This window comes from Liolophura sinensis, chromosome 1 (assembly GCF_032854445.1).
Source record: "Liolophura sinensis isolate JHLJ2023 chromosome 1, CUHK_Ljap_v2, whole genome shotgun sequence".
Taxonomy (NCBI): Eukaryota; Metazoa; Mollusca; class Polyplacophora; order Chitonida; family Chitonidae; genus Liolophura; species Liolophura sinensis.
Window position 1 is genome coordinate 68,629,935 of NC_088295.1, and position 23,873 is coordinate 68,653,807.

At 39.2% G+C, this 23,873-nt stretch overlaps 2 protein-coding genes across 6 annotated transcripts in view; one reads left to right on the forward strand and one right to left on the reverse strand.

The window, feature by feature from the left end:
- Nucleotides 1–16,918, forward strand: part of LOC135482217 (acetyl-CoA carboxylase-like) — a 69,119-nt gene extending 52,201 nt beyond the window's left edge. For all 3 annotated transcript variants that reach the window (XM_064762086.1, XM_064762089.1, XM_064762087.1), the window contains 18 exons: nucleotides 1,515–1,718; nucleotides 2,267–2,422; nucleotides 3,157–3,303; nucleotides 4,328–4,459; nucleotides 4,686–4,823; nucleotides 5,041–5,161; nucleotides 6,517–6,614; nucleotides 7,377–7,487; nucleotides 9,043–9,186; nucleotides 9,685–9,805; nucleotides 10,053–10,149; nucleotides 10,427–10,523; nucleotides 10,778–10,913; nucleotides 11,328–11,505; nucleotides 12,154–12,421; nucleotides 12,972–13,139; nucleotides 13,529–13,662; nucleotides 14,816–16,918. In XM_064762086.1, coding sequence (XP_064618156.1) covers nucleotides 1,515–1,718; nucleotides 2,267–2,422; nucleotides 3,157–3,303; nucleotides 4,328–4,459; nucleotides 4,686–4,823; nucleotides 5,041–5,161; nucleotides 6,517–6,614; nucleotides 7,377–7,487; nucleotides 9,043–9,186; nucleotides 9,685–9,805; nucleotides 10,053–10,149; nucleotides 10,427–10,523; nucleotides 10,778–10,913; nucleotides 11,328–11,505; nucleotides 12,154–12,421; nucleotides 12,972–13,139; nucleotides 13,529–13,662; nucleotides 14,816–14,948 — 2,583 coding nt within the window. In that variant the 3' untranslated portion in view covers nucleotides 14,949–16,918. The remainder of the gene's footprint in view (nucleotides 1–1,514; nucleotides 1,719–2,266; nucleotides 2,423–3,156; nucleotides 3,304–4,327; nucleotides 4,460–4,685; nucleotides 4,824–5,040; nucleotides 5,162–6,516; nucleotides 6,615–7,376; nucleotides 7,488–9,042; nucleotides 9,187–9,684; nucleotides 9,806–10,052; nucleotides 10,150–10,426; nucleotides 10,524–10,777; nucleotides 10,914–11,327; nucleotides 11,506–12,153; nucleotides 12,422–12,971; nucleotides 13,140–13,528; nucleotides 13,663–14,815) is intronic.
- The window catches only part of LOC135482218 (connector enhancer of kinase suppressor of ras 2-like), a 38,091-nt gene continuing 31,130 nt past the window's right edge, over nucleotides 16,913–23,873 (reverse strand). For 2 of the 3 annotated variants that reach the window (XM_064762091.1, XM_064762090.1), the window contains 2 exons: nucleotides 22,982–23,188; nucleotides 16,913–19,622 (listed from right to left, as the gene is read on the reverse strand). In XM_064762091.1, the coding sequence (XP_064618161.1) occupies nucleotides 19,591–19,622; nucleotides 22,982–23,188 (239 nt within the window). In that variant the 3' untranslated portion in view covers nucleotides 16,913–19,590. The remainder of the gene's footprint in view (nucleotides 19,623–22,981; nucleotides 23,189–23,873) is intronic. The other variant, XM_064762092.1, reaches the window with a different exon arrangement.

Here is a 23,873-nt window from a genome sequence, read left to right on the forward strand (position 1 = left end):
TTTTGTCCATGTCTCCAGCATGCCATGCAGTTAGGTCCACATATGCAGTATATCCCCTGGTGACAATTTGGGCAGATATAATACATATCAAAAGTATACAATGCTATTAAATATATATGTATGTCAATTTCTTCATTATACCAAACTATTATATCAACATTTATAATATACCATACCAGTCTGTTGCATCTGTTATAAACCACTCAGTTATATCTGCGTCTATAGCAAAGCAGAATAGTACATCTATATCTGTAATAAAGCACTCTCGCACATTCGCATCTATAATAAAGTACACTAGTATATCCACATCTGTAATAAGGAACACTAGTACATTCACATCTGTAATAATCCAAACTAGTGAGTCCACATATCTAATGAATCGCGGTCTGTATTAACTAAACACTCGTACATCCACATCTGTGATAAAGAACACTAATACATCCACATCAGTAATAAAGCACAGTATGCCCACATGTCTAATAAACCGCAGTAGTACATGTACATCCACATGTGTATTGTATAAAGTACACTAGTAAATCCACATCTGTAATAAAACACTCTTGTACATCCGCATCTATAATAAAGCACACGGGTAAATCCACATCTGTAATAAAGCACTCTTGTACATCCACATCTGTAATGAAGCACTCCCGTACATCCGCATCTATAATAAAGCACACTGGTACATCCACATCTGTAGTGAAGCACAATAGCACACCCCATCAATCATAAAGCACACCAGTACCTCCACATTTCTGATAAATTGCAGTAGTACATCCACACCCACAATAAAAACACACTCGTACATCTGAATCTGTAATAAAGCACGCTGGTGCATCCCACGTCTGTAGTAAAGCACACAAGGACGTACACATCCGATAAACTGCAGTAGTACATCCACATCTGTATTAAATAAACCACACTAGTACATCCACATCTGTAATAAAGCACTCCTACATTCGCATCTATAATAGAGCACACTGGTGCATCCCACATCGGTAATGAATAATAAAGCACACCAGTATGTCCAAATGTCAGATAAACCACACTAGTACATCCACATCTGTAATGAAGCAGAATAGTTCATCCACATCTGTAATAAGCACACTGGTACATACACATCTGTAATAAAGCACACTGGTACATGTACATCTGTATTAAAGCAGAATAGTATGTCCGCATCTGTAATAAAGCACGCTAGTACGTCCACATTTGTATTAATCCACACTAGTACGTTCACATCTAAACTATTCCAGCTTGTTCACGTCTGAAAAACATGTCACAGGCATGTCAAGTATTGTACAATTATTTTGATATATATTCGGCAAGTGTAGTGTATGCCAACAGTTATAAACAATATACACTGCAAGTGTTTGTATGTAAACAAGTTGAATGCAGAGTTTTGTACTGTCAGAAAAGCTATGAACATACACACCCATGCAGTAAGCTATGTCGAGGATTTACTCTGAGAATCTATAATATTGCATTTATGTATTCTCCCCCTGCATGTGTAGCTGGAGGAGACTGTCCGGGGGATGGTCATGAGGTATGGCAGCCGACTGTGGAAATTACGGGTCCTGCAGGCCGAGTTGAAGCTGACCATTCGCCTGCCAGGCAGCAGTAACAGCTTCCCGATCCGCCTGTTCCTGACCAATGAGAGCGGATACTACCTGGATATCAGTCTTTATAAGGAGGCTAAGGACCCTCGTACAGGACAGGTGAGTTGCAGAGGAGGCACTAGCTATTACCGTGTAGATTTACCTGTTGAATTTAGTAGATTTAGTTCTACATTTAATAATTGATAGGTGATTTATCAGTTTTCTTCAGTTATATGATGGTGATTTAGAGGCTGAGTTTATGGATGGAGTAAACAGGAGTGTCCTAGGTAAGCTACTGCCCTTTGCCTTTACATGAATCTGAAAAACCCTAGAGTTAAAGTCACAGCCAGTCAAAAATTTTTAAAATATTATTGAGAAGTGTATAAGACATTGATATTTGACAGAGTGAGTTATAAAGTTGGTAGTGCAATGCATTTATAATAGCAGAACGTGTATAAGGGGAAAAAAAGTTTATGTAAATATTGTTGCCAGTTAAAAAGCCAAGCCTGTAAGTTAAATCCCTCTCATGCCCTCTCCTGATCAGTGTTGGGTTTGAGTTAATTATAATTTTTGTACCTCTGACACCAAGTACATGATAAAACAGGATGCTTGATGATTCCATGGCCTAAAAAAATGATAAACACACCAGTCTTATGTTTCTTTCTCAGGTGATGTTTGAGGCTTATGGAGCCAAGCAGGGACCCCTAAATGGCCTGTTGATCAGTACGCCATATGTGACTAAGGATCACCTGCAACTGAAGAGATTCCAGGCTCAGTCCAGTGGTACCACCTACGTCTACGACTTCCCAGAGATGTTCAGACAGGTGAGAACTAAGAAAACAAACAATGATACACCAGATTAAAGATTTTCTGTCAAGTGGAGTGAGGTATTTCACCTAAAGTCATTTTTCATGTGACACATTTTGCTTGTTTCTCATTGATTTATCCACCTTATAGGGCCACTTTATCGTGTTTTGTGAAGTTTGATTAATTTGTATCAGGAAAAACTTGCATGTTGGCATCAAAAGTATTATTTTAAACTTCAGTTGAAATAAAGTAATTAAACCGAATGATCAAGGATTGTAACTCTGAAAAATAAAGACTTCATTATTATCCAATATTTGGGCTTAGATATTATCATCATCAGGAGTGCAGTAAGTGGGTCACAGCAACAAGGTTGACAGACAAGAAAGTTGTCATCTTGTCTTTTGAAAATTATGAGTTTTTAGATAGATTGACACATACTCACCTAAACTCTGATATCTTCAATAGTTTAATTCTCGGTAGCAGAAAGGTATTTATTGATGTTGGCGTATATTGGTACAAAAAGCTGGAAATTAACAGTCAGGTTTGTGTCAGTTAAAAAAGCAGTAATTATAATACTGCTGTGACCAAAGTTCAATTTCAGTGACTCTAAGTATACTTACTAAGACAACTGTGTGTTAGCATGTCAAACATCCAGAGTGAGTTAAGAAAAGGGAAATCTGGTTGTTACTCTCCAGACTGTTTCTTTAAAGAGATGTGTTCAGTTGGTATCGGTATTTTTCTTGTTGTCCAGGCAATGATGAAACAGTGGCAGGAGTACATACATCAGTACGATTTGCCCGAGTCTGTCATCCCAGCTGAGCCCATGAGTTACATAGAGCTGGTGTTGAGTGGCCATGGGCATGTGTCTGAACAGAAAAGACTGCATGGAGAGAATGAGGTGAGTTCACATCTGAAGTGTTCATACACCAGTACGATTTGCCCGAGTCCGTCATCCCAGCTGAGCCCATGAGTTACATAGAGCTGGTGTTGAGTGGCCATGGGCATGTGTCAGAACAGAAGAGACTGCATAAAGAAAATAAGGTGAGTTTACATCAGGAGGTAGGTAAATCAGGGACTGATGATTGTCACATAGGCATGTCCATGAATTACATGTAGTTCATGATATTTATACAGCTGATATCGGTTTCTTCTCACGCTCTCTCTGGCTAAGCCAGATGCAGCACTATATTACTGCGACTGTCAGGCCCGTGACAGTGAGGTTACTCTAAGCATGTTTACTTCACCCATAGGCCTAAGGCTGACATATAAATAAAAAAAAATTGAATACAATGTTAAAGAGGTCATACAAAAGATTTTGGGCAAAAATGCGTATTTGTTAATGGAATCAAATTTCCTGTATTTACCCAAGAATAACTCCAGTTATTGCCTTTCAGTCAGTGTCAGACTCCTACCTGTGCTAGTTATAGTGTTCTAGGATTCTATTGGTGGAAAAGGTTATACTACAATGAGAACAGACAAGGCTGATATTTTGTGAAAGATAACTATTTGGGCTATTATAAAATAACAAATATCCTACTGGATTTGCTGTGATGGATTTTTTGCTAATCATTTCCTAAACACCAGTCCAGTAAATAAATCAGTTTCTAGTCTTCTGCTTCAGACAGATGAAAGGAAGTTCTTGACATTATTGCTTTAGATGTATACAGTTAGGAAATTTAATACAATACATGTGTTTACTGACCAATAAACATCTTAGCTGATTACATTGAGGCACATTGCCAATGACTTTTATTTTTATTTTATTTAATCTTTAAATATAAAAAAAGTAGAATGTTGTGTAAGAGTTTATCCCCTTGATGTTGTGTAGAACAGAATTTTGTCAGGGGAATTGGTTATATTGTTCATTTGCCAGGCAGAGTTGTCCAGGCATAATTTTTTTTCTGTCCTTTCACTTTGAACAGATTGGTATGGTAGCATGGAGAATGACATTTAAAACCCCGGAATTCCCAGAAGGCAGAGACATCATTGTTATTGCAAACGACATTACTTTCAAGATTGGCTCCTTTGGGCCTCAAGAGGATTTACTGTTTAAGGTGTGTTGATGTTCTAGAAAAATCTCTCTTTGATTAAGGCATTAAATTCTTAATTGACGCCTTTTTATATTGATTTATTGTGATGTCTATATTTTATCAACAAAGAAAGATTCCAGCAAAAAAAGAAAAAAATGGTAGAGAAAATAGATATGAATATATCAGTTGTCAGACAATGTTTCCAAAGCCTTACTACATGAGAGATGTTTTACACGCTTCCTTCCAATAGAAAGCCTCTGAGTTATCTCGGCAGAAGGGGATTCCCCGTGTGTACATTGCAGCCAATAGTGGAGCACGTATAGGACTCGCAGAGGAAATCAAGCACCAGTTTCAGGTGGCCTGGCGTGACAAAGAGGATCCTGATAAGGTAGGGATTTATGAGTACACATGAAAAGTGGCATATTTCATGAAGAAACAAATTAGTGCATAGATGAGTTTTAATGATTCTCCATGTCTTCGTAGTATGATACTTTCATTAGTCAAAAAAAATCAGTGTACTTTTGAGAATTACTCATTCAGGGGTTTTCTTTGTGCTTTTGAGATCAATAATTTGCAACATTTGCTATTTTTGATCTGTTTTACAGGGATTTGAGTACATTTATCTGACACCAGAGGACTTTAAGAAAGCTGGATCTCTGGGATCTGTGAAGGCGGAGTTGATTGATGATGAAGGCGAGGCCAGATACAGGATCACAGATATCATAGGTTAGTATGAGAGGAAGGCCAGACACAGGGACACAGAGGTCATAGGTTAGTATGAGAAGGAGGCCAGATACAGGGACACAGAGGTCATAGGTTAGTATGAGAGGGAGGCCAGATACAGGATCACCAATATCATAGGTTAATATGAGAGGAAGGTGAGACACAGGGACACAGAGGTCATAGGTTAGTATGAGAGGGAGGCCAGATACAGGATCACCGGTATCATAGCTTAGTATGAGAGGAAGGCCAGATACAAGGTCACAGAGGTCATAGGTTAGTATGAGAGGGAGGCCAGATACAGGGTCACAGAGGTCATAGGTTAGTATGAGGGGAAGGCCAGATACAGGATCACCAATATCATAGGTTAGTATGAGAGGAAGGTCAGACACAGGGACACAGAGGATATAGGTTAGTATGAGGGGAAGGCCAGATACAGGATCACCGATATCATAGGTTAGTATGAGAGGAAGGCCAGATACAGGGTCACAGAGGTCATAGGTTAGTATGAGAGGGAGGCCAGACACAGGGACACAGAGGTCATAGGTTAGTATGAGAGGGAGGCCAGATACAGGGTCACAGAGGTCATAGGTTAGTATGAGAGGGAGGCCAGATACAGGGTCACAGATATCAGATGTTAGTATGAGAGGAAGGCCAGACATAGGGACACAGAGGTCATAGGTTAGTATGAGAGGGAGGCCAGATACAGGGTCACAGAGGTCATAGGTTAGTATGATAGGGGGGTCAGATACATGATCACAGAAATCATAGGTTAGTATGTGAGCAAGGCTAAACACAGGATCACAGATATCATCGGTTACCCGAACTAAATTTCGTCCACAAAGGTGCCTTTTTAATGGCTGATCAAGGGCACAGAATATTATTTTTGGTGCTGAAAGTTACAATTTTCCAGTAGAATATCATCCAATGTTCCAAGCAAACCTCAGAGCACTTTTCTAAAATCAGGAAATATGGGCAAGGTAGTCATGGTCGAAATTTATGGTTACTTAGGATAGTATGTGAGGGAGGCCAGATACAGGATCACGTATGTCCTACATTAGTATATTAGGGAGGCCAGAAAAAGGATCACAGATACCATAGGTTAATATCAGTGAGAGGCCAGATACAGGGTCACAGATATTATAGATTAGCATGAAAGAGAGACCAGATACAGGGTCACACACATTATAGATTAGCAAGAGAGGTGAGGCCTCATTCAGATCACAGATATCATAGGTATGTGTTCTTGTACATATATCTGTGGGTTGTTAATTTGTTTGTTTCTCTCCTTTGTTGATGTGTGCTTGTATCTGTGGTTTGTTGATGTGTGCTCATACTTGTGGTTTGTTGTACCTGTTCAGGTATGGAGGATGGACTTGGGGTAGAGAATCTCAGAGGCTCAGGGATGATCGCAGGAGAGACATCACAGGCCTACAATGAAGTAGTCACCATTAACCTGGTAAGTGTCGTGTCATTCTTTTCACTCTCACTTTGAATAGGAGAAACTGTTTTTGGGGTGAAAATTTCACATTTTTTAAAAAAATGTATCGCGCACAAATAGCTGTGACATCCCACACAAAGTCAAGGTCGTCTTGTACTCGTCATTGAGTGAATCGCCCATATTAAAATGACGGCAAAAATATGACTTACTGTAATTCTTCAACCTTTTTGCATGTTTGCAAGGTGTTTATTCAGGAATATTCTGAAGACATTATCCTGCGTAGATTGATAAAGTTATATTTTTTGGAAAGGCCTGAAATTGGTCAATGTAACCAATGTAGTTTTGTGTCCGAAAGTTGCTGTTTCAAACGCAAAAAGACTGAAGAATTAGAGTATTGACACTATTTGTACTTAATCCCCGAGAGATGGTTTTGTGAGGCATTGGCTCCCTTGTAAGCAGAATGTTTGCACAGATTACGTCTTCCTGTGATAGGAAATGCTTTTACACGGTATTCTCTACCATTAAACCTTGTCTTGATTTTTGCTCTGTTAATCAAATGATTTGAATTTCTTTGAGAAACGTGGTTCATGTTCTGTAATCACAGCGACAGCATTAGTAAGAGGCTTCTGGGTTGTTGCGCCGCACTGGCAGGCTAACCACCTAGGCCACGTGAGAAGAAAATATACGTGTTACTACTTCTAGATAGCTAAAGTTAAGTACCAGTAATGAATCAAATCAGTGGGTAATATTTCCTATTTTCATCCATTGTTTTCCCTGTAGGTGACCTGCAGAGCTATAGGTATAGGAGCTTACCTGGTTCGTTTAGGACAGAGAGTGATCCAGGTGGAGAATTCCCACATCATCCTGACAGGGGCAGGTGCTCTTAACAAGGTAATTCATGATTATCCTCACTGATAGTCAGGCACATGGCTACAGGTCATGTTAACAAAGGTAATTCATGATTATCTGCATTGATAGTCAGGCACATGACTACAGCAAAGGTAATTCTTGATTATCCTCATTGATAGTCAGGCACATGACTACAGGTCCTCTCAACAAAGGTAATTCTTGATTATCCTTGTTGATTGTCAGGCACATGACTACAGGTTCTCTCAACAAAGGTAATTCTTGATTATTCTCATTGATAGTCAGGGACATGACTACAGGTCCTCTCAGCAAAGGTAATTCTTGATTATCCTCATTGATAGTCAGGGACATGACTGCACGTCCTCTCTACAAAGGTAATTCTTGATTATCCTCATTGATAGTCAGAGACATGACTACAGGTCCTCTCAACAAAGGTAATTCTTGATTATTCTCATTGATAGTCAGGGACATGACTGCACGTCCTCTCTACAAAGGTATTTCTTGATTATCCTCATTGATAGTCAGGGACATGACTACAAGTCCTCTCAGCAAAGGTAATTCTTGATTATCCTCATTGATAGTCAGGGACATGACTGCACGTCCTCTCTACAAAGGTATTTCTTGATTATCCTCATTGATAGTCAGGGACATGACTACAAGTCCTCTCAGCAAAGGTAATTCTTGATTATCCTCATTGATAGTCAGGGACATGACTGCACGTCCTCTCAGCAAAGGTAATTCTTGATTATCCTCATTGATAGTCAGGGACATGACTGCACGTCCTCTCTACAAAGGTATTTCTTGATTATCCTCATTGATAGTCAGGGACATGACTACAAGTCCTCTCAACAAAGGTAATTCTTGATTATCCTCATTGATAGTCAGGAACATGACTACAGGTCCCCTCAGCAAAGGTAATTCTTGATTATCCTCATTGATAGGAACATGACTACAGGTCCTCTCAGCAAAGAAACAGGTCATGGTTAAGATGGATGTCTTTCAGTCATTATGGTAGCTCATGTATGGTTTCAAAGCAGGCCGGGAATTTGTGGGTTCCCCTATTCTCACAGTCCACCAATGCGGTCACTGTGAGTTCAAGTCCAGCTCATGCTGGCTTCCTCTCCACTGTAAATTGGAAGGTCTGCCAGCAACCTGTGGATGCTTGTGGGTTTCCCCCAGGCTCTACTTGGATTCCTGCCACTATAATGTTGCCCGCTGTCGTATGAGTGAAATATTTTTGAGTATGGCATGAAACACCAATCAAATAAATAAATAAATAAATAAATATTTTCATAGTCAATGGAGCCTTGATAAGTGGTAAGTAACGCTTCTTGTCTGCGGCTTCCATGGCCCTATTTTGTGGTCTTACATGCAGTTCTCTTAAAATGGCTGACCTAATTAAGCCAGTTATATTGGATCCAACCCCAGTCAGGTTGTCTTGTGTATTCAGATTTGAGCACAACTTTTTTTTACTAGTAGTACAGTTTACTACAGTCTTTCCTTATCATTTCATTGTTAAATTTCATAGCCTGTTTAAAATGTACAGTTTTTATGACGGTTGATTTGTTTACTGTTACAGGTGCTGGGCCGGGAGGTTTACACCAGTAACAACCAGCTTGGAGGCATCCAGATCATGCATAACAATGGGGTGTCTCATGATGTTGTCTCTGACGACTTTGAAGGTGTCTGTAAAGTGCTAAAATGGCTCTCTTTCATGCCACTGGTAAGCATATCTGGAACAGTATATACATGTAATTGTACATGTAGAACTTGTTGGACCTTGACTCTTGTGCAGTATTTTTTATCTATTTTTTATTGTGAGGTAAACTGTTGGCTGTACCTGTAGTTTTAGAAAGTGTGGAAAGACTGTATTTTAAAGTAGTTGTCAGACAAATAATCTTTGTATTACCCATTCTTCCATTTCATATACACAGTGATCAGGTTGAAATGAAGACTTAGTGATACCCAAACTTTAGAAGCAATACCTTTGTTTGTAGTACAGGATTTAGAGGGTAGCTCGTGTCAGTATTCTGTTGAGGGTTGGAGTGCTGTGTCTGTTATGTATGTCACAAAATACCCTGTAAATTGCAGTGAAGGATGATTCTGTAATTAAATATATGTGTAGTGAAAACAAAATAATATACATGTAGCAGGTCTGAAATCTAGATGGAGGTATTAATATTGCTGAATGCACGTAGATGTAAGTTCCTGTGTGTTTCAGTGTCGTAATGGTCCCCTGGCCATGCTGAAAATCCATGACCCTGTAGACCGTGAGATAGACTTCACCCCAACCAAGGCTCCTTACGACCCTCGCTGGATGCTGGCTGGCAGACCTCACCCAGGTGCTCCTGGCAGTTATTACAGTATTATTAATTCAATAACACCTTCAATTGCAATTGCATTTGCATACAGTGCTTCCTTTGATGAAAACTTTGCTTGTTTTTTTCTCTTTGTCCTTTAAATGCAAAATCTCACTGTTTAGCTAAAGCAATTTAAAGGAATTTAACTTTATGATGGAAGGAAACCGCACAGAGCCTGGGCTGAACCATCCTTTTTTGTAGTTAATAGTGTTTTTATGTATGTTGACAGACAAGCCTGTTGTCTGGCAAAGTGGATTCTTTGATCAGAATTCTTGGAATGAAATTCTCCACCCTTGGGCACAGACTGTGGTTGTTGGAAGGGCTAGGTACATGTATAAATTACATATCTATAAATGTGTAAAAAAGAAAAATAAAGAAAGAAACAAAAAAAGGAAATATGTTTTATGTAATATTCCGCCTGTAGGATGGTTGTACCTGATTTACATTTGTGCTATTCCAGAATTCCTAGCTTGGTTTTATTAATTGAAGGGTCTATTGTGACTTCACCTTACATTTGTTTACCTGAAGGCTGAAAGGTTTTGTTCAGGTTAGATATGTCTATATATCACACACATCACGCTTTCACCTTTGTCTTGGATGCAGGCTGGGGGGTATACCTGTAGGCGTGGTGAGTGTTGAGACCCGCAGTGTGGAGCTAGTGGTGCCTGCTGACCCAGCCAACCTGGACTCTGAAACTAAGGTCAGCTCTCAACAAAGCTCGTGGAAATATTTGAGGTGTCTCTTTTTCTCAAGCTGTCATACATCAGGGCTTTGGTTGAATGCATTGGCCTTTGACAAAGGAGTCCAAGGATGCTGATAATGACCACATCATCGTCCTTGACATTACAAAGATGAACATCTGTTATACTTTTGCAAAACGATATTGGAAGAATTTTGAGTAAAATGCCCATAAATTATTGATTAGATTGTCATTATGGTTATTGTACTTTTCAGGTCATTCAACAAGCTGGACAAGTTTGGTTCCCAGACTCTGCGTATAAAACTGCCCAGGCTATGATGGACTTCAACAGAGAAGAACTCCCATTGATGGTATTTGCGAACTGGAGAGGATTCTCTGGGGGAATGAAAGGTAATACTTGTGATAATGTTGGCCACACCAAAGTGCATTTTGTTTTCCATTTTCCATGAAGTTGTTTCATGTTAATGAATGTGTATCTCTGAAATTTTTGATTACACTGTGTTCACCGTCTGAGAGATGATATAAGGATCATTCTATGATGCAGAGATATCAAGAGTTCCAGATTTTTAATTAATTTCTGTTGTTAGTACAGTTCTTTTAGCTATCAGTTTCTCCCAAATTGGTCATTGAAGCTATACCCAAAGGGCCTAGTGCCGTTGATGGTCTGAGAAGGAATTTTAATGTTCACGGAAGCCAATAGACTGTGATTTATATACATGTAAACTAAGTTCTCTAAAATGCATTATATAATGATCAAAGCTCCCTGGGGTCTTATTTGACATTGGGTATGAACTCTGGTTTCAGATATGTATGACCAGGTGCTGAAGTTTGGATCGTATATAGTGGACTCGTTGCGTGAATACAAGCAGCCTGTCCTGATCTACATACCCCCATTCGCGGAGGTGCGAGGTGGGGCATGGGTTGTGGTGGATCCCAGCATTAATCCCAGCTACATGGAGATGTATGCTGATGAACTCAGTCGGTGAGGGCTTGTTATTAACTCCAGGTTTTACAGCAAAGACATTTCTGTGGGACAAAATGCTATCGCTACTCACTGAGGTCATTTCTGTACTGAATATAACCTATTTTTTGGGCAGCGGCTGTTAAAACAAAATTGAGGAAATGCTTTCCTTTGTTGTATCATGTGCACTGAAGTTTTCTTAGTGCGTGATAAGAACTTACATGTTAATAAAGATTGGCACTTCAAAAATGCATAAAATGAATCAGGGTATATGCAGTTTTGAGAGAAGACATTTGCGTTGCTTTGCTATATTTGGCAGTTTGGAAGTCCTATTAAGGTTTCCAGCATTGTCAGCTTTTAGGTTAACAGCATCGCCTGTTCTCTTACCGATACCATCTGCTACTGTTACCATCTGTTATTCAGTAACCATTACCGTCTTTTATTCTGTTACCATTACCATCTGCCATTCTCTACCATTACCATCTGCCATTCTCTTACCATTGCCATCTGTTGTTCAGTAACCATTACCGTCTGTTTTTCTGTTACCATTACCATCTGTTCTTCTCTTACTTTTACAATCTGCTATTCTCTTACTGTTACGATCTGTTATTCTGTTACCATTACCATCTGTTATTCTGTTGCCATAACCATCCGTTATTCTGTTACCAGTGGTGGAGTGTTAGAACCTGAGGGAACAGTGGAGATAAAGTTCCGGCGTAAGGATTTAGACAAATCGATCCGACGCCTCGACCCTGTGTGTCGCCGCCTGGTGGAGAAGCTGAACACCCCTGACCTAGGACCAGACGAGAAGGTACAGCTGGAGGGAGAGCTGCTGAAGAGGATGGAGAAGCTACTGCCCATATATCACACGGTGGCCGTGCAGTTTGCTGATCTCCATGATACAGCCGGCCGGATGGAGGAGAAAGGAGTAATCTCTGTAAGTATTGAGTCTCACAAAGTATGAAGTTTTCACTCAGTGATTTCAGTAATCTTGAATATACATGTAACTGAAGACAAGGATAGAAGAATATATGACACTTGTAAGCAAGAAAGCTTTCACATATGTCATTGAATTGTAATGAGTTTGAAATGCCTGGTATTGCAGAAACTATCACACATAAGACACCGTTGTTAACCTCCTGGCACTTAAGTGTTCTTATGTCTGCCTCAGATCCTAACCAGTTCACTTGCCACACATTTACTTGAGTTCACCTATTAATATTTTCAAATCATATTTTCTAATCAAGCTTATGTTATAACACTACAGATTTATTGTCCATCATGTGCTACTGTACTTCAAGCCAAGGCTTTGAAAGAAATGTTGTGGTTTTAATAGTTATCCTAAATTTCCTGTCCTGCAGTAATTGCTAAATTAAGAGCTGTTATAACACTACACCTCACAGAGGCTTTACTACAGCAGCTTCGCATCAAAATTAGGTGTTTTCTGTATGTCGGATGTAATGCTGACTGACACTTCTCTTCAACAGCGTATTTTACAATGGCGGACCAGTCGCAAATTCTTCTACTGGCGGCTACGTCGCCTATTGTTGGAGGGTGGTCTGAAGAAGAAGATGCGAGAGGTTACAGACGCGAGCGAGGGTCAGCTGCACTCCATGTTAGGGCGCTGGTTCGTAGAGGACCAGGGGACTGTTAATGTAAGGGCACAACATTATGTATGACACTAAAACTTCAATATGCAAGGCATTCCATTAACTCACCCACAGCAGGCTTCAGGCAACCATGCCTATGGTCATGTGTTTCCCTTCTGCTCTGTCCGTTTTTTTTCTGACACTAATTCTGGCCGTTGTCCTGACTCGTAGCAAGTGGCTAGCTATCACGTGTTAAATGGGATCACAATCACAAAGACAAAAATACAATATAGGGTGGAGCCCACTGCATTTGTACTTTTTCTATCTGTCTTAATTCATGACATGTGAGTAGTGAAAAAGGGAGGGTGAAGGGTTGGTTAATTTTTGGTCACATTATGGCCTTCAATTGTGTTTGTACTATTTTATCGTTAACCTGCTATTTTCAATGTTATCAGTCATATCAGTGGGAGAATGACGAGGCTGCAGTAGCCTGGCTGGATGATCAGCTGAATGGCGAGCCGACCAAGAAGTCTGTCATAGAAAATCTACGCTGTCTACAGAGGGAGCATGTGACACAGCAAATCAGGAAGTAAGTCTCTGTGTACATGTGTTTTCAGGATAAATGAGGACATTGGTGGTGTTGCGCTAGTGAAAATAGGACACATTTGGGTAATTAATATAAGCTAGTAACCTAATGGACTAGTGCTGCCTGGTGCTCAACATAGACAAGGCATTCAGAGAATACCAGTAGCTTGCCAGATTGACCATTTTGTAAAACTGCATAATGTTTAAGTCATGTGATACGTTCAAAAACTTACATCTAAACCAAAAAAAAAAAAAAGTAGAATGATTGTCACTGTCATACAAAGATATTATCCTCTAATTATTTAGTGCCAAGATCTTGCCATTAAATCAAGATGAAAGACCAAAATTATTATACTGTCACGACTATGAGTGTTTATCGTATGTGTAAGGATTGCAGAGCAGTGACTTCATGTGTTATCAAAGGTCTTTGATGTGCAAATCACGAACTGCACTTCACAGTCCATGTTCTATGGGAGGCAATTGCAGCCCTGTGAATAGCTGAACAAAATGCTGAGCTTTGAGGTAAGACTTCTTGGTCAAATCGCTACTGATAGTTGACTGTCGGTGTACTGTGGGTGACCACTGCAACTTCGTAAGGTGAGCTAATAAAGCTTGACCAAGTTGAGGTTGACCCAGAGTCAGTTGAATTTGGAAGGATGGGTCTCATGTCTGGTGTCTGCAGTAAGGTAGTCCAGTGAGGCAACACCGCAGATATATTGGGAATGGGACTGGGAATATTGAATAAAATGATCTTTCACTTTTCATCTTTTCATGTAGGCCCCCCCCCCCCCCCCCCAAAAAAAAAAAAAAAGATAGACAAACCCTAATACTTTCAGGTTTTGTGCCTGAAGGGCCATGGTGAATAGGCTACAATGCAAGTGGGCAGAAAAGAGTCGTGTTAGCTTTAGCCCAATATTACTTTTCTTTAGTGATTTATGAAGCATAATGAGGCTTCATGAGGGTACCATTACCAGGTGCTGCTGTCTTACACAAGTTTCTTCATGGGCTAAGCTTCTGAAGAACAGTTGTAAGTTGTAACTGTAAATTCGTTAGGGTGGAAATTGTGATATTTTTTTTAATGTTTTGTTACTCTTAAGTATGGCAGAGAATACCAGTCAAATAAATAAATAAATGAATGAATGTTTTGTTGTTTGCAGATTAATTCAAGACAACCCAGACGTGGCCATGGATTCTATTATTCACATCACGCAGAACATCTCAGCAAGTCAGCGGACAGAGCTTATTAACATCCTCAGTAACAGACCAGGGTCTTCAACATCATCTTCATGAAGAAAGGATGGTCGAAGGGGAGATAATCAGTGCCTTCCAGACAACCTGGTGAGGCCATGGATTCCATCATTCATATCACAGAACATAATCAACATCCCCTGTACAAAATCACGGTTATTCATAACCAAGCATGTGTTCCAAGGGGAGATAACCAGTGCCAATGGCGAAAAACCAGGCAAGTGCTTAGCCGATGTGCTCGAAGACAAGAGAAAGAAACACAAAGTCTGAAGTGTAGCAACTTCTAGCAAACCCAAAAGACCACTCACACATTTACATCTTGTCGTGTTATAATCACTTTGTGAAACGTACTGGTGATAAAGGTCACTAATTTTATACTTACTTGTTTGGAATTGTGAAAGCATGTTTCATATGAACCATGTTTTGCTTTGGATCTCTTGCCAGCGGACAGGAATAGATCTGATTATTCATTTTACTCAATGAGAATACTCATTTTATGTATAATCATTCCAGCAGGAAATACCTGTGCTATTACCTGGCTTAGTACTTGATAATGTCACAGACTGTGATGCCTGTCATCTCAAGTCTATAAGCCTCATTTGGTTGATAGCTCTGACTTTGCCCCCTCAGCTGAGTCTAAGGTGTTAATGTACATGTTTGCAATGACTGCAACAACACAGTGGTATGGTAAGGAATATTTCACAGACAGTAGGATAATTCGGAGCTGATAAGAATAGTGGATTATTTTGAGGATTATACCGAGCTCGTGGACGTCACATGGGATGATATGCAGATTTGTGGGAACTTCGTCTGATCACGATACGGGATTAGTAAGATTGTTATAGGCTGGAGAATTCATGGAGATTGCTGTAAACCTTGACCCTTACATGATGACAAAAGGTTAGTATGAAAAACATACACAGGGCTTTATGAAGACGTATTTAGAATTGTTCTATGAAGACATTATAGAATCGTTTTTTAGACGATTAGTCTAGGGTTTTTGGCTGGCGATGTTTTCGAATAGAACTGGTAAAAACAAAGCAAGTGGCATTATGGGTAAAACTACCAAAACCATGGTGATTCACTGAATTGTAGATTAAAAATTGTGCCAGTTAATAATACACATTCATTGAGGCATGATAGTCACCTTGCTGCTGATATTTACTCTTGGTTTACTTGCTCTCTGTATCTTGTATTTAACCGGTGGTTAGTTGTACATTTTTTGCCTGAACACGAAGTGCTCATGTACATCAATATAAGCTGGACATATATGTATGCATGTTATTAACCAAATGTTATTCTGGAATTATTCATGACATGTACTGTTACTGTTACAGATGAAAACTGGCTTTCATCTGTACTTGGAAAGGAGACATATCAAATTTGTAGCCATTGTCACTTCAGTTCGCATGTACATAAATATCAGCTGTGTTCAGAATCAAATATTACTGTGCAGCGTGAAAAAAAGTGACTTTTGTTGTTGCATTACACTGTTACGAGCAATCAGATTTTTGGATTTTTCTTTGTGCAATAGTTACTGATAAGGCTATGAAATAGCTTTGTATGGTTTCTGTCTCTTGTTAAGATGTATTTTGAATATACATGTAACTTTGTTGTCATAGTGTTTGTTGTATAATGCTGTATTTTTTTTTTTTTTTTTTACGAGTTATAATTTATTTTAGGACAGCAGCTTCTAATTTTTTTTTAAATTCTGTCTATTTACTAAAGATGAACAAATCAGTGTCTACAGGGATTTCATTTTTCTCTTTTGCCAAGATTATTTAAAATTTTGCTGCTCATAAAAACTGGCATTTACATGAATTTGAAACACGTCTTTTGAAGAAAACAAAAACTCTGAAAGACATGAATGTTTGTTATATTTTGTTACAAGAATGATGAAGATCAGGGGGCGCTTACGATTATGTGGAAACACCTGTGTCGCCTTCTTATGAGGACCAATCACATTACAATAACGGCGCATAGTGTCACCCGTTTGGCTAGGCTAGGCTAGGCTAGGCTAGGCCTGCGACCCTGGTGTCCTGTATAGTTGTAAGCACCTCAGGTCAGTGTTTTGGAGTAACATGATAAAGTGTTGACTCAATCCACTATGTCCGTATTGTATACTGGTTAACACATTTGATTTCTGCACATTTGATTATGAACATCTACACTTCTCGGTACACTTTTATAAACATGATACACCAGTTTCACATTTATGTGTACATGTAGAAGACTGAACACTTAAGCCACAATCACACTACAACCTGTCCGAGTTTAATATTTGAATTCTAAACCCTAACCTCTTCAGCCTCGTGGTTTAATCCAAAGTCGCATTGCATGAAATGGACTACATGTGTCAAAAGCAACTTTTGATTGGATTAATAAGGAAACAAAAACATGACTTCAAGAAGATTCTTCCAAAAAAACACTGAAGAGTTTTGGCATTAAGTTGTTTTGAAATCCTTTTTAATCCTGTTTGATTTTATAGCAATCCCATTGATAATTTTCTTTGTACAGAAAATACAAGCAATAACCCTAAACAAAGTCAATATGTGATGAGACTAGTAGTTATCGTGGTTTCTACTCAAACTTGTAATCCGAGAACGGACATATGAAACAACCTAAGTTTAATTGCGTCCCAGCTATCAATCTTCTATTCATCCATCATCCAGTCAAATTCTTGCTTTTCCATATTTTTGGGTCAAGACATATGTAGGTCTAACACCAGTCATTGAACAGGATGGAAAGTGGTCTTCAGACCTAGCACTGAGGTGGAATTCTACTGCATGAAGTCAATAGCAGGTACCAAATGTCTTCCAATTTCACATCACCAGAAAGATTGCCAAAGGTGGGAGTTTTAACATACATGTAAGTCTGAGTAAAACAGTTTCTTCTATCCAGATACTGGCTGCCATTGCATATAAAAGTGAACAATTTTTAAACATGGTATTGAACAATTAACAGAATAGGCAGTGCCAAATGTGAATATCTTTATTATTGGTACTCATCTGGACAGTTGAGTGAGAACTCCTAATGTGCTAGATAATCTCTTTGTCCGGGCTAAAACATGCTTCTATTCTTAATTGAAAACTGGCATGTTGAATTGTCTTCCCAGTGCAGTATGCCCTATTCTTCGATATTCACTTTTAACCATGCATAATGATAAATAGGAGGATTCCCTTGGAATGGAATGTTCACGTAGATACATGTACATATTACATTTATACCACATTTGTGACCCTGTACAATTCACATCTATATACAATTTGATAATCCATATTGTACAATAATTTGCAGAACTTTGTAGCGAAGCACATATTCAAGGGACATCACTCTTGTGCCTGATCAATCTACACCAGGTGTCTTCAGTTAGCCCTTACACATACCACTGGGCATTTACTGACTTATTCATTCGGGGTGAACAGTTAATAAAAGCCCAGAGGTATGTCCAGGGCTACAAGAAAAAAAAAAAGCATACAAGTGCATGCATGTCACTTATTGTCCACTTTTCTCCAGTTTGAGATATCTCACCCTGTCACCTTATACACCTGTGAGAAGTGCTCCCAACTCGCATAAAACCATTTTCTCTGTCCACTGTTGTCCAGTTGCCAGGATGTTTCATCTAATCTACTTTGGTTTCTCTCCACACTACCACAAAGCCATCACAACCAGTGTACTGGACTAAGTTTCCTATGTCTGATGAATACAGTGCTATGAATACAGTGTTTATTTTCTCCGATTGCAAACAAGCTGAGTGTAAAAGTTCTTAAATTATTTTGTTTCGACTGCATGGCAAGTTGATTAATTAGCTTAGTTCAATTAGTCCACAACAGTTGATGAACTGTTACACAATACTGTACTGCCCTTTAATCAGTGGATGAAGCATGGCACAGGAGACAATAGTCAGATAGGTGACATAACTGGTCGAGGGCTTGCAAATGGAACCAAGACAGCCTTGACTGCTCACTCGCAAGAACTAATTCATTAAGTCATTACGACAGTCCTCTACTTGCCACCTGGTTGTTCAGCTGCAGTTTACTCAAACAGCTTCAGCCTCATGATTTGGTCGTAATCTGTGTTCTCTTTCTTTTTTTGAAGGGTCTTCTTGCCCCTTTCTGGTAGTTCTATGTCATTCTAGTGCTGACTTATTCACAAACTGGAACAAATAACCATCATTAACTAGTTTGTGGGAAATGGACGCCCAGATGTTACCATGGTTACTATTCAAAGTGGGCACTTTGAGCACATTGTGGTGCCATTAGAGGAATCTCTGAAGACGCTCTCCTGTAGCTGAAAGATGAGTGATTCAGGACACAGCCAACCATCTATAGACGCTTTTTTTTGTCTACTGACTCCTGCAGCAAATGGAGTGATACATGAACAGCTTGAGCTTCTCCACTGGTCATGTATTGTACGCTGTCATCTGCATTTTTCAAGTGGCTCCTATGTATCCCGTGTTTTGCAAGGATTTTGTGCTCTGTGGCCTGGCATGAGACGGCTCTACGGAGAGCTCCAGAACGGGAAATGGCAGAAACGTTTCCATGAATATGGTGATTTATGCAGCACTTTTTGTCATGGTAACCTCTCCTAGAATCACTCTTTTGAACCCCTCTCCACCAGATCTGGGTAGTGATCAGTGAATTGTTTTAACTTCTCCCTTGTCACCGGTGTCTCAGATAACAGCCTATCTATAGCCTCTACCAGCAACTCCTTTGACTGGAAAAAATACAGAGGAAAAATTATTTTAAATAATTACAAAAACTAACACTAATGCTGTGTTTAACTATAAAAAGAAAGAATGACCTCTACACCAAATATGTTTTGATTTTTACACCAGAAAATTACGAACATTCAGGACTGTTAATGGGTAAAGTGTGACATTTACAGATCTACACTTTCCTCCTCTTTGTTAAATACCATTAATTCAAAATTGGATACACTGTATGTATAGCTACAGATCATTATTGAAATCTGGTATATACTCATTTACGCGACTAATGATTATTCTGCATTCAGGAGAAAATTAACTTTAATGCCTGTAGCTTAAAATGGTGTAAACATTAAAAATAAATTTAAGCTTCAATGTTAACAAAAAAGTTCTCCAAAGATCAAAGCGTGTGTAATTTGATGCTGTAAGCAGGCACAAACTGAAAGCCTCAACTTGAAAACACTTGCTAACATGAACAAAACATCGCCAGTTCAAAAGATCATTGTATATATCATTATATAGCCTTATCTTGTAGCTTAAAATTCTTAAAATTTTTTAACATAAACAGCAAAAGTTCACACACAGTGAACAGAAACTGACAACTTGTGTAAGACTTCATGCAGGGTTATCACAGGTGACACACCATAATGCACGCAGGCAACATTTACCTTAAGAACTCGGATGTGTTTAATACATTCTTACACTAAATGCTTCTACAAGTATTATTATTTCACAATTACAATCACTCCATTTTAGTCAGTTTTATGGAGTCTATTTTCATGTGCATTGTGTTGTGCATGAATTTTTGCCTCTTTTAAACATGATAAGTTGGGGAAAAAACTATTGAAGACCATGAAAGTAAAGTCTGTACAAAGTGTATAAAATCACAAGAAATAGATTTACAACAACAATTCTCCATCACCTCACAATCCTCACTGGCAAACAGAGCAAGCCACAGACAAGCTAAGAGAAACACCCCTTATCTACTAATGAAATGTGAGGTTTGCGACAACACAATACAGAGGCAACAGTATATCAAGGTGTTATGTTAGTTGTCTCCCTTCCCTCTTACAAACAGAGTTATGTGAGTAGTCTACCTTTCCTCCTACAGATACACACAGTTATGCAAGTTGTATCCCTTTCCTCCTACAGATACACACAGCCATTTCCCACAATAAAAATGTATGAATACAGAAATATTAACATTTTTTTTTACGGTCCCACGCACTTACAGAGAAATCATTTCCATGTAAGTTATGCATTAAAACATATGAATTTGCCATGTTTATGTCACAATACTGAAAAACACACCTAATTGTCCTCTCTAACAAGACAATCCTTTTCAATCTGGTGGATTGGGCACTAGGCGGCTCTCTCAAAACATCTTGTGACGTGATAGCACTGCGTCGCTTAACATTGATGTTTGTACCGTCTATAGCCAAATCTGCCTTTTCAAGGGAGCGCAATATTGAGGTGTACTCATCAGCTTTGTCTGAGCTAGGAGACTTGCCACCCTTTCCCTGAGGAGTTGAGGAGAAAATAGAGTAGAGCATTCAGCTAGCTACCTTACAACTCAAACTTACATGTGCAGTATCAACAAACGTCACTGTGGACAGAGGCTAAGCACATGGAAAGGCTGGGGTTACACATGTGGCATCTACTTTTCTTACAAATATAAATGAAATGAGAGGATAAAGGCTATGCTACACTCAAAAACCAAAGTGTTTTTACGTACAATAAACGAATGCTAGAAATAAAACAAAGTAAAGCAAGCTAATCAGTTGATTGCATGTAGGCAATGCTTATACATGTATCTCTGTGCAAGCCAATGATACACCCTTCTGGATTATGTGATAAATAAGCTGATTGTAGCTCCATACACCTACATCCTATCTCATAAAATGATTCTTAATTTACATCTGACAAAATAATACCTAATACATATATTTCATATAGATAGATCATATCGGGTCAATGTGAATTTTCTCTGCCATAAGAATTACCCTTATATTTAAGCAGACTGCCAACTATCACAAAAAAAAACCAACTTACATATATAATGTAAAATCAATATGTTTAGTCATTATCCAGAACAGCCAAGTGGGAAGTCAGCATAAAATACTTAGCTTGTTACATGTCCTGAGTGATTTTAATCATCTTAGGAAGTATTTGCATCATTTTATGAGGTGAAAAAATGAAAATATACACAAAGCATGGATTAATCTGAGGCCAATGTTAGTACTGTACTGAAGTTACTACATTGTATATTTACAAATACATGTTGTTTACACTTTGCGGTTCCCATTTCACAGCATTAGACATTAATGCTGTGTAATACAGCAATGTCTGATTTTATCTAATGCCACACGCAGCTGTTTACATGTGTATGTGGTATCCCAGTAATCTTAATGATATTAAAAACTTCGTCACTATAGTTCTGATTAAAGAATCTTCAATTCTTCATGTAAACTAATTACTTTTTCATGTGGTTCTATTATTCTTTCTTTTGTTTTTTTGGACAAAGACTGGGGTGAATATTTGGGTGAATACTATTTTACAATAAACCCCTACTACATGTATTAACAAAACTTTAAAAGACAAGCTTCTCACTCAATAAAAAAATTCCAATCAAAAGAAATTTAGAAAGTTTCATGTATCTGAGACTGTGTTTTAGCCAGTATTGTGTTTTGGCATAATGCTGGGTCATAGTCTGATACTGTGTCATAGCCTGAGACCCTATTGTAGCCTGAGATTGTGTTGTACCATGTTGTAGTTCGAGACCGTGTTGAAGTCTGAGACTACACTGTAAGCAAGGCTGTGTTGTAGCCTGAGACTGTGATGTAGCCTTGAACTGCTGTAGGCATGTGACTGTGTTGTAGCCTGAGATTACATAGTAACCAAGGTTGTTTTGTAGCCTGTGACTATACTGCAACCTGTGACTACAATGTAAGCAAGGCTGTTTTGTAACTGACACTCTGATGCAGTCTTTGACTGGATTGTAGCCTTCGACTGTGTTGGCAGCCATAGACCGTGTTGTAGCCTTCGACTGTGTTGCAGCCATAGATCGTGTTGTAAGCACAGACCATGTTGAAGCGTGAGACGATGTTGTAGCCTGAGGCAACATTGTAACCAAGGCTGTGTTTTAACCTGAGACTATGTTGTAGCCTTGTAATGAAGGCTTTTTTGCAGCCTGAGACTGTGTTGTGGCCCGAGACTGTAATACAGCTTGAGACTACACTGTAACCAAGACTGTGTTGTAACCTGAGACCATGTTGTAACCTGAGACCATGTTGTAGCCTGATACTGTGTTGTAGCCTAACTTAACGTTGTAGCCTGAGACTGTGCTGGATAGATGCAGGGTTAGTACCTGGCGAGGAGGCAGTTTCAGCAGGAGTTAGCTCAGGGGAGCTATCGAGGTGGGTGGGTAGGACTCTCTCCGGGGAAGCAGGGTGAGAGGCAGGGGAACCCACAGAGGAGGAGCCACTGGACAGGGAGCGCACGCTGGAGGACGGAGACAGTTTACCTGGGCTAGATTCGCGCTCACTCTCCTCATCACTCTCACTGTAGTCTGCATCTGTAACATCAGCAACATCACAGTATCTTGGACAAAACAGCATAACAGCACAGGTGAATCCATATAGTAGTACAAAACATCACAACAAGGACAAATGGCACAGGGATCATACATACGACATAAACAAAGATCACAACACAGCACATACAACCAAAACAAATAGCACAGGGATCATACATACGACATGAACAAAGACCACAACACAGCACATATAACAAGGTCAAATAGCACAGGGATCATACATACGACATAAACAAAGACCACAACACAGCACGTACAACCAAAACAAATAGCACAGGGATCATACATACGACATGAACAAAGACCACAACACAGCATATATAACAAGGACAAATAGCACACGGATCATACATACGACATGAACAAAGACCACAAAACAGCACATATAACCACGACAAATAGCACACGGATCATAGATACGACATGAACAAAGACCACAAAACAGCACATATAACCACGACAAATAGCACACGGATCATAGATACGACATGAACAAAGACCACAAAACAGCACATATAACAAGGACAAATAGCACAGGGATCATACATACGACATGAACAAAGACCACAAAACAGCACATATAACAAGGACAAATAGCACAGGGATCATACATACGACATGAACAAAGACCACAACACAGCACATATAACCAGGACAAATAGCA